Source organism: Mirounga leonina, unplaced genomic scaffold (assembly GCF_011800145.1).
Source record: "Mirounga leonina isolate KUSES-001 unplaced genomic scaffold, KU_Mleo_1.0 Mir_115, whole genome shotgun sequence".
Lineage (NCBI taxonomy): Eukaryota > Metazoa > Chordata > Mammalia > Carnivora > Phocidae > Mirounga > Mirounga leonina.
This window is the reverse complement of record NW_023270268.1, coordinates 57,689,964-57,701,603: the sequence shown is the minus strand read 5'-3', so window position 1 is coordinate 57,701,603 and position 11,640 is coordinate 57,689,964. Positions and strand designations below refer to the sequence as shown.

General features: G+C 37.4%; 1 protein-coding gene across 1 annotated transcript; it reads left to right on the top strand.

Annotated features, from left to right (window-relative positions):
- The first annotated feature begins 297 nt into the window (after positions 1 to 297).
- SLITRK3 (SLIT and NTRK like family member 3) lies at positions 298 to 3,237 on the top strand. Its single transcript, XM_034989763.1, has one exon. The coding sequence runs from the start codon at positions 298 to 300 to the stop codon at positions 3,235 to 3,237; it is 2,940 nt and encodes a 979-aa protein (XP_034845654.1).
- Positions 3,238 to 11,640: the final 8,403 nt, after the last annotated feature.

Below are 11,640 nucleotides of genomic sequence, written 5' to 3'. Positions count from 1 at the left end.
GATTGCTGTAAGATGCAATGAAGGCTGCTTGTGTTAGTATGATGTGCCCTTTACCAAGTATGGCTTGGTTTAGGAAAATGTCATTGCATGGCACAATATTTCAAAGTCACCCAAGTTTAAATACAAGTCATTTAAGCATGTTGACAGATCATTTTGAGTGTCAGTTCAACAACTGCTAAAGTTTGTATCACTTTTAAAAAGCTCCAAATGTAGGAGTCACTTAGAATAGTGCATATGAGTAAAGGCTAAAAATCTGCATCTTTATTTCTGTTGCAGTTTTGTAATCAACTACGAACGATGAAACCTTCCATAGCTGAGATGCTTCACAGAGGAAGGATGTTGTGGATAATTCTTCTAAGCACAATTGCTCTAGGATGGACTACCCCAATTCCCCTGATAGAGGACTCAGAGGAAATAGATGAGCCCTGTTTTGATCCATGCTACTGTGAAGTTAAAGAAAGCCTCTTTCATATACATTGTGACAGTAAAGGATTTACAAATATTAGTCAGATTACTGAGTTCTGGTCAAGACCTTTTAAACTGTATCTGCAAAGGAATTCAATGAGGAAATTGTACACCAACAGTTTTCTTCATTTGAACAACGCTGTGTCCATTAACCTTGGGAACAATGCATTGCAGGACATTCAATCAGGAGCTTTCAATGGTCTTAAGATTTTAAAGAGGTTATATCTACATGAAAACAAACTAGATATCTTCAGAAATGACACCTTCCTTGGCTTGGAGAGTCTGGAATACCTGCAGGCAGATTACAATGTCATTAAACGTATTGAGAGTGGGACATTTCGGAACCTAAGTAAATTGAGGGTTCTGATTTTAAATGATAATCTCATCCCCATGCTTCCAACCAATTTATTTAAGGCTGTCTCCTTAACCCATCTGGACCTACGTGGAAACAGGTTAAAGGTTCTTTTTTACCGAGGAATGCTAGACCACATTGGCAGAAGCCTGATGGAGCTCCAGCTGGAAGAAAATCCTTGGAACTGTACATGTGAGATAGTGCAACTGAAGAGTTGGCTGGAACGCATTCCTTACACTGCCCTGGTGGGAGACATCACCTGTGAGACCCCTTTCCACTTCCATGGAAAGGACCTGCGAGAAATCAGGAAGACAGAACTCTGTCCCCTGTTGTCTGACTCTGAGGTGGAGGCTAGTTTGGGGATTCCCCACTTGTCATCAAGCAAGGAGAATGCATGGCCAACTAAGCCTTCCTCAATGTTGTCTTCTGTCCATTTTACTGCTTCTTCTGTTGAATATAAGTCCTCAAATAAACAGCCCAAGCCCACCAAACAGCCCCGAACACCAAGGCCACCCTCCACATCCCAAGCTTTATATCCTGGTCCAAACCAACCTCCCATTGCTCCTTACCAGACCAGACCACCCATTCCCATTATATGTCCCACTGGGTGTACCTGTAATTTGCACATCAACGACCTTGGTTTGACTGTCAACTGCAAAGAGCGAGGATTTAATAACATTTCTGAACTTCTTCCAAGGCCACTGAATGCCAAGAAACTTTACCTGAGTAGCAATCTGATTCAGAAAATATACCGTTCTGATTTTTGGAATTTCTCCTCCCTGGATCTCTTGCATCTGGGAAACAATCGTATTTCTTATGTCCAGGATGGAGCTTTCATCAACCTGCCCAACCTAAAGAGCCTCTTTCTCAATGGCAATGATATCGAGAAGCTGACACCAGGCATGTTCCGAGGCCTACAGAGTTTGCACTACTTGTACTTTGAGTTCAATGTCATCCGAGAAATCCAGCCTGCAGCCTTCAGCCTCATGCCCAACTTGAAGCTGCTATTCCTCAACAATAATTTGCTGAGGACCCTACCAACAGACGCCTTTGCAGGCACATCCCTGGCCCGGCTCAACCTGAGAAAGAACTACTTCCTCTACCTTCCTGTGGCTGGTGTCCTAGAACACTTAAATGCCATTGTCCAGATAGACCTCAATGAGAATCCTTGGGACTGTACCTGTGACCTGGTCCCCTTCAAACAGTGGATTGAAACCATCAGCTCAGTCAGTGTGGTGGGTGATGTGCTTTGCAGGAGCCCTGAGAACCTCACCCACCGTGATGTGCGCACGATTGAGCTGGAAGTTCTCTGCCCAGAGATGCTGAACATCCCACCAGCTGGAGCATCCCCAGCCCAGCCTGGAGATTCTCACCTTGCTGGGGGGCCAACAAGTGCATCACCTTATGAGTTCTCGCCCCCTGGAGGCCCCGTGCCACTTTCTGTGTTGATTCTCAGCCTGCTGGTTCTTTTTTTTTCTGCAGTCTTTGTTTCTGCAGGCCTCTTTGCCTATGTGCTCCGACGGCGCCGGAAGAAGCTGCCCTTTAGAAGCAAGAGGCAAGAAGGTGTGGACCTTACTGGCATCCAGATGCAGTGCCACCGACTTTTTGAGGATGGTGGCGGTGGTGGAGGTGGAAGTGGAGGTGGGGGCAGACCAACTCTTTCCTCCCCAGAGAAGGCTCCTCCTGTGGGCCACGTATATGAGTACATCCCCCACCCAGTTACCCAGATGTGCAACAACCCCATCTATAAGCCTCGTGAGGAGGAGGAGGTGGCTGTTTCATCGGTCCAGGAGGCAGGGAGCACAGAACGAGGGGGTCCTGGGACACAACAACCAGGAATAGGTGAGGTTCTCCTAGGAAGTGAGCAGTTTGCTGAGACACCCAAGGAGAACCACAGCAACTACCGGACCTTACTGGAAAAAGAAAAAGAGTGGGCCCTGGCAGTGTCCAGCTCCCAGCTCAACACCATAGTGACGGTGAATCACCATCACCCTCACCCTCACCACCCAGCAGTTGGTGGGGTTTCAGGGGTAGTTGCGGGAACTGGGGGAGACTTGGCTGGGTTCCGCCACCATGAGAAGAATGGTGGGGTGGTGCTGTTTCCTCCTGGGGGAGGCTGTGGTGGTGGCAGTATGCTACTAGACCGAGAGAGGCCACAGCCAGCCCCCTGCACAGTGGGATTCGTGGATTGTCTCTATGGCACTGTGCCCAAATTAAAGGAACTGCACGTCCACCCTCCTGGCATGCAATACCCAGACTTACAGCAGGATGCCAGGCTCAAAGAAACCCTTCTCTTCTCGGCTGGAAAGGGCTTCACAGACCACCAAACCCAAAAAAGTGATTACCTCGAGTTAAGGGCCAAACTTCAAACCAAGCCGGATTACCTCGAAGTCCTGGAGAAGACAACATATAGGTTCTAACCGTAAAAGAAAAATAAATTAGTGCTTTTTTTTTTTCCAAAAGAAAAGGAAAATAAAAGAAATATATCCCTTGCTCCCTTTACACTTGTCCCAATAACTCCATTCTCACAAACTTCCCTGCTCTGAACAGAACTGAAATCGCATGATAACTAGAAAATACAGATGTATGCTCTCCCCTCTCAGATGTGATTTGGAGGAAGGGCCATACTCAGATCATTAATCAATGAAGTGCCTTCGCAGACTTTTGCCAGCAAATGTTATCATTATTTTTTATACTGAAACTTGAGACTTTGACTGTGCCATGTATGAGGTATATTGGGGATCGTTGTATTGATCCTAATTAAGTAAAATTCGATGTGTCTTTTTATTTTCAGTATTTTTTTTTTTTTTAGTTGTAGTTTTGTTTGATGGGGTGGGGGGGAACAAATTGACATTTGTGGCTTTCTTTCCTCCTCCCATCATGGCACAGATTCTGTACATGTATTAACAATGCAGTTTGCTGCATGCCTGGAAACTGCAAGACGGGGAGGGAGGGGGCGGGTCTTGCTCGAATGTTCTCACCCACTCTTTTTTCTGTCACACACATACCCCCATGCAAATCACAAATCCCTGCACACAGTTAGGTCCCTAAACCTGCAGCCTCTTCCTTCTGGTGCAGGCGCGCACATACACACACACACACACACAAATGTACTCGTGTGTGTGCATGCGCACACAAACACGCGCCCCATTCCTTTTCAACCCAATCTAATTATTTTGGGTTTGATCTATTCCTCTACTCTTCATAGCTTCATCTTCCCTTCACCCCTAGTGTACCTCTCTCCTACCACCCTGGGAAAAGTCATATTCTAGGTTGGATCCTACTGAAGTGGAAACCTGGTGGTTTAACAGCTGGAAGCATACCTAGGGATGAGCACCCTCTTTGTGACACTTCATCCTGATGCCAAGATTTTTTTGGAGAACATCTGCACTTTCTTATACATATATATATATATATATATAATATTAAAAAATAAAAAAGCAACTGGGTATATATCACTAACAGCTTTGTAGGAAGCACTTTTAATGTTTTCTCTCTCACACACAAAGATTCAAAAGAAATGTGCATATATTTATTCTGTAATTTCAGTGATTATAAATTGTAAAGGTAATGTTTAATCATTGTATAGTGATTATGCGTCTGGTATAGCTTTCCTAATAAAAAGTTTTTGAAAAACATAATACATTATATATAGAGGATACCAAGCTTGAACCTTAAACTCCAGCTATGCCATGCCTTTCATGCTCCCATTTTTTTTTTAAATCTTTTACTTGTTATACAGAAAGCTAGTTTATTAACAAGTTTGATGCACTGTGATATTGATAAATCTTATTACCTACCACCCCATCACATACCAGGATACAATTGGGACTTAAAAAATCTGATTTATATAGTTCACTTTTACTCTTGGATTATGAATTTCAAATTCAGAAACCCAATGATGCACCATTTTTCCTAGGCAGGTTGTGATTGGGAGAAAATAAAGTAAGGAGATTGCTAAGAAGTACAGGATTATATAGACAAGGTAATCAAGGAATCAAGGATCCATGCACCTTAAGATAGTAAATGACATAAAGAAAAAGGAAAGTGAAATTGCTATTCTTTTTTTTAAAAACATGCAGTAAAATCACACACACACACACACACACACACACACACACACACACACCGAACTCTAAGGCCCTGGAGCCAATTTGACTGTCAGAATCCTGTTAATCTGTACAAGTTGTCATTGTTATATTTAGCTACTAGGTTTTTTTCTAGCCATCTAACTGCAACTGGCCCCAGTCAGGCTTGAACTAAGACAGAAGATGCTGAATGAGTTTTTCTTTCTGTATGATATTAAAATAATGTTTAAAATTAATGACAATAATCCAAGTTATGATACATTTACATGTGAGCGAAACCAAAGAAAATTGGATTTTTAAGGTGCCAGGATCTTGTTTGTGGAAGAAACTAAACTGATAGAAAGAAACCGGAGCTTTGAGGCAGGCACTTATCTCATTATGCCAGTAGAGGGCAGCAGAGCTCCAGAGATTCACAGACCCTGTAGCTGCAGAACTGCGCAGTGAGGCCAGTGTTCTCAGGTTTCTTAAGCTGCCCTTAGTAGAAATTATCGTTATGTGTTGAATGTAATTCACCACAAGTCACCAATGCCTTACATTACTTTTTTTTCATAAAAAAAAGACGTGCAACTTCTAAAGCTGTGTTACTGATATAAAAATTAAGGCATTGCATTTTAAAAAGCCCCATGAATGTCTAGAAGAACATATTTAGATATTTCTTGATTAATTATAAATGGGTATCAACATAAGTATGCATAAAATAAAAACACACATATATCAATACAAAAATGCAACTTTTCAGGGCCGCCTTGCATTTGGCACATTGTACCTAAATTTTCTGTCTTCCATTATTTGAGGTACATTGGAATTATTGCAGAAAAAGAAAAACATAATTCACTATTTCTCTACATACAATATTGAAATGTACTTTTCTTGTGCAAGAGGATCAGATCCACAATTAAATAGGTGTCATTCTTTTTTTTGTTTATTCTCTTTACTTTCCCGTAAGTTAGCTTTTTCATAGTTCTCTCATTTTCCTTATTCTTTATAATCATCCTTCCCTCCTTCACTTGAGGACTTTCTTCTTTTTTTTTTTTAAAGCACAGAAAGTCAGTGTTTTAAATACCTGTAAGTGTTTTAAAACATGATCTATGGAGTCCCTCTAAACTAGTGATTTATCATGTCCCCATTCCTCCTTAATAAAATACTCTGGTGAATGGTAGAAAGCATGTGCATAATAGAAATTCAAAATGAAAAGCTAGATACTTTTGACAGTAATCATTTCCTTAATAACCATGAACACATTCATAACATGGCATATTATACAAATCAGGTTAAAGTACAATCCCTAATGATCCTGGTGCTTTTGACATTTGAAAAATATGTGTCCATAAACCATATCAAATTACAATATAACTTGATAATTATGTTTATATTTATTAAATACAGAAAGACTGTCTTGTCTTAAATATAGGTAGTAATTTTACTCTTGAATGAGGAATAAATTTTATTTAGTGAAAATAAATTTATATGAGAATGGAATTTTGTATTCAAGGAGATAAATTTTTGCTTCCATGGAGTTTTCTACCCCTTTGGCTAGGCTACTTATTTTAGCTGTGCCTTAGAATTACTTAAGTTAGCTTTAATTTATAATACCAGATATGTTTTCAGAAAGTACCATGGGTACTAATATAGGTTCTCTGATTAGGATTTGTTCCATGTTTTTGTTGCAGTAAAAAATTATTTTTGAGAAAAATATTGCTAATTCACCTCACAGTTATGGTCAATTTGACTGAAGCAGACCCAGATCTGGCAGATATTTGCTATTATTCATTGCTACTTTACTATAAATTATAGTAATAGTATTTGAAAATAATAAAATGTATTGTAATGTCCCTTTAATTATAAGATGGTGAGTGGAAAATAGTTGAAAGTGAAATATTAGTTTGACACAGTAACAGTTTTAACATATTATTCATCATATACAGTATTATTTATGTGGATGCTTTTATGTTTTTATTTAAAAAGCTACATTACTTCCTCCAATTGCAAAATACTAAAAACAATATATATATGTAAGTATGAAAAAGTTCAGAGAGAGACTACAAGGAAAGTTTAATGACTGAGCTTAGAATTTTGCATTTTTTCCCCTCAACTAGGAATGTTAGTTTTAAACCCTGGATATCTGAGAAGAATATTTGTTTCTAGCACTATAAAAGTTGATAATGCAATTGCAGAACAATTTTCTTTAACTATTGCAACGTATTATTTTGATTCATTTAGTGTAAATCCATTGTTCACACAGTCCTATCCTTTTGCAGTTATGTTGTCTGAGCCAATTAATGTTGTAAAATGGCTATGACAAAGGCGACATTAATGAAATGCTTTACAAAATGTGAGACAGGACAATAACAAGTCAAGATAATATGAAAGGAAATGACAATAAAAGAACACTCCATCTTAAATTAGGTGAGTTGAGCTAGTTTAATTTGAACTTAGACATTTATAACTTAGCTCAAAATCCTCAGCAAAAAATTCAGGTGAATGGATTATAAATAGCTATCACTAATTTCACCATATAAGTGTCCGGTTTAGTATCTATAGGCCTTTTAAAAGTAATAGGAGCAATAACACATGTGTAATTGGGCAATCATGTGTATATGTGTGTGTATAGCTATTATATATGTATATACACTGTATATACATGTATATAGTTTATATATGCTGAATTATATTTACATGTAATTTATGCACTTTTTCTCACATGTATAACAATTTCAGTTTTATGCATTTATTTTCCTTGCTTCTGTCTAGCTAATGTCCAAGTGAAGATGGATGAAATTATGAGTCTTCACTTTGGAAATATTCACATGTAAAAAGTAACACTGTAATTAATATTTCTGAATTTAAAAGTTCTTTTATCTTTCAATTTGTTTCCTTTTATTATTTAAGTCATAGGGGATAAATCTCAAATTGTGATTTAAGTCCTCAACCGTAAAAAATATGCAACACAAGTCACATGAAAAACAAGTGCTCCTTTTTCATTTTTCTATTTCTAGAATAAATTTTGTAGGTGAAAGTAATTTCAGTAGCTTCATTAATTTGACAAGACCTTTGTAATTTATCTAGGTATATAGAAAAAGTGAAATCTTAAAAGTAAATGTAAGAGAAGTAAAGGTCCTGTTTAAAACATTCATCATCTTATTTATTTGTTTTAAACATCATCCTTTATTTAAAGTGTATAAAAGTAGTAATAATAAAAATAGATAACCATTTCTAGTATACTTTTATGAAATCTAAATTAAAGGAGATGATTTCTCATGTCAGGAAAGCAGGTGTACACCAGGAGTTATCTGTTGTGAAGAGGGAATAGCTTGGGTAGAATCTTCAATTCTGATAATATTTGCTCCTGAATATAAATAATTTTTGAAAATATGGATCATTTCTTCTCTACTGCACCAATACAGATGATTTTTCATATAATTTTAAAATTCTAATAGAAAATAATACTTGTGGTGAACGTTAAAGATATATAACCAAGGAGGCATTATAATAAATTTATGGTTGACCCAACCTCTACAATATCTTTAAACATTAAAACACAGATGAACATTAGTAAAAAGGAGGCTTTCCTCATTACCACCCAGTGACAAAAAGGCCCAGTATACCTAATTAACTCTTTCTTTAGTATATTCAGTCCATCTACTTGTTTATTAGTACAGTGAATTGATAGTTTGTACTGTATTAAATTGTATCAAAATTAAATAATTTTCATGAAAAAATATGATCACCAGTAAAAACAAACCTGAATAGTTCATTTTAATTCAACTGCAACAATTAGCAGGTTGTTCTCTTGATGACAGGTATCACATTACCAATATTGTATTACATGTGAATATAGGGCTTTTGTGCTATTGACACATTTCACTACTTCTAGGCTTACACGATGATGGAAGACCATATAATGACTTTTGGTAGCATTTAAAACAAGAGCATAACTTTCCTAACTTGGGGAAGGAAAAGTTAGCCCTGAAAGAAGATGCTGAAACAAAGATGTCATTTGATCGTGTGGAGGGACAGAAAGAAGTTCTCTTCTTCCTGGCCCTATTCCTTTCACTAATCCTGACAGCTCTGCTTCTACTTCTGTTTCTGACTCAGTACCAAGATATTCATGTGACTAAGGGCACATTTATTGAGCTCAAATTAGCTGCCAAGGCAAGATCAGGGATGGATGAGAGTCCTTGCACCCAATGACAAAATGTCCAATTCACTTATCTTTGTACCTAGGCTGAGAAAATAATTCAACATATATCTCTTCATTGTGAAATCATTTATAAGTCTGGTGAAAAAGTCAGAACCTATAACAGTAAAACTAGAACCACTTCTAGAAATCAAGAGAGAATCAGCAAATACTTTAAAAATATGGAACCTATCTTTAAAATCTTAAAACCTTGACTTTCCTCCTTTTAAATGTATTCTGTCTTTGCCATGGCTTCCAAAATACTAGTTTAACTGAAATAAAGATACAAATGTATAATATTTGTATTGAGACCACCTGCTGTTACTGGAACCCACACATTTTCAGTGGTTTTTCCTTATTTACAGTATAAACTTTCTGACTACTCAGAAATTCTAAGGCTTTTTCTCCCCCAACAGAATTCTGGTAAAATGAGTTATCTTAAAATGTCTTCTTTTGTTGTTGTTCTATGGTAACTAACTTTATAACAAAAACAATTATGTCAATATGTAAACTATTAACCATATACTGTAATTGGAAAAAAAAAAACTTTAAATTCTATCTAAATTGGGCATTTTATATGTATTAAATTGAATTGGGATTTTTTTTCCCCTACTTGTGCTCTTCTTCACCTGATTTGGATTAAACAGTGAAATCTATTCCTCTGTTTTTAATGAACAGTTCATCAGATGCTTTACTTTTCTAGCTGGCAATAGAAGGGATGTGGGTACAGAAAATGTTAACAGGTGTAAGTAATCTGTGGAATAATTAGACCCATGAGCCACTCACATTGCCTTCAGAAAACCTTCCTCAACAAGAAGGACAATGAAAGAGAGAGGGTAAAAATGAAAATGTTCTCCCTTTCTGAAGACCATCTGATAAAGTCTTGATGGAGGAAATTTAAACAAGACTTTCACATTAACTTTTGGTGTTCTATCTTTGGAAGTGTTTATATTCCATAGTAGGTTCACTGTATCTTTCAGCATGATTCTAAGCCACTTCAATTGTCATCTGTTAACATAACCATTCAACATGGAATCAAACCTTAATGTTAAAGTAACTAAACCAGCTATAATTAAAAGTAATTCGAACGTAAAAGAAATCACAAGGATAAACTGAGGTGACAATGCATAGTAAAACATGTCGCTTAATTCATAGTATAGCTGTGTAAAGAGAATTACAAAGTCTTTTTTTTAATTAGTAGTTTCTCCTATATAAATAAGAAGTCTCTGCTATCCCCTAGTTATTTTTTTGGCCACATTAACATAACTTTCTTCTGACCCCCATTCCAGAATTCATTTAAGGAATACAATCCAATTATTAATATTTAAGAAACCTTAATTATTTCTTAAAAATTGACTGTTATTTATCATGTAATATATCCCAGAACCATGACTATTCCAGAGCCAAACATATATAGTTTAAAACATTTTTTTATTAGGCATAACATTTTTCTCCTCTATTTGTATTTAGGTTTGAAGTTTAGTAGTATAAATGATACTGAAATTGCTCTTTAATTTGGATCATATACCCTTCTCTCTTTATAAATGTGAATAACTGATTGCCGAACATTGCTTAAGTTATTCTGGAGATATATAGGGTATAGATAGGATACACACACACACACACACACACACACACACACACATAGGGACTTATTTACTAATACCTTTATCAAATAAGTGACGGTTTGCATAATATGTTACTGCACAGATTAAATTTTAAAGATAACATGTGTGTGTGAGATGGTGGGGGTAGCAGAGGGGGAGGGAGAGAGAATCTCCAGCAGATTCCCCGCTCAGCGAGAGCCCAAGGTGGGACTGGATTCTGCAATCCTGAGATCACGACCTGAAGAGAAATCAAGAGTTGGACACTCAACTGACTGAGCTACCCAGGTTCCCCTCACAGATTAAATTTTAAAAATATTTAAATTTAAGGTTCAAAATAGGGTAAGAGATAGTGTGGAATGCTGAACAATATATAAAATCTAGCTGCTAATGTTTTATTTGTTAAATGAACCAGGCTTGAATTTGACAATAGATCACTTCTCATCTCATGTTAATGGCTATCCAGTTCTAAGATACCATATTCATTACTCCCAACCCATTTCAAAAAAAAAATAATAATAATAAGTTAGCGTTTCCATAAATCATTGTGTCTTAAGGGGAGCGTAGAGATACTGATTCTGGGGGACTTTTCTGAAAAACTCTCCTCTGCCTATCCTAACTGCAACAAGCACAGCTCGGCTCTTACTTCCACTGCAATGGGCATCACAGAATAATGGAAAGAGATGTTGCAAACAGAAAATGAAGAGAGAAGGAAGACAATGTGTAGTCAGTTAGAAAAAAGCTCCTGGGGGCGCCTGGGTGGCTCAGTTGGTTAAGCGTCTGCCTTCGGCTCAGGTCATGATCCCAGGGTCCTGGGATCGAGCCCCGCATGGGGCTCCCTGCTCGGCGGGAAGCCTGCTTCTCCCTCTCCCACTCCCCCTGCTTGTGTTCCCTCTCTCGCTGTGTCTCTCTCTGTCAAATAAATAAAATCTTTAAAAAAGAAAAAAAAAAAAA

Bases quoted from the DNA above. Each gene is read 5' to 3' on its own strand.
- SLITRK3 (XM_034989763.1), top strand. From the start codon at position 298: ATGAAACCTTCCATAGCTGAGATGCTTCACAGAGGAAGGATGTTGTGG.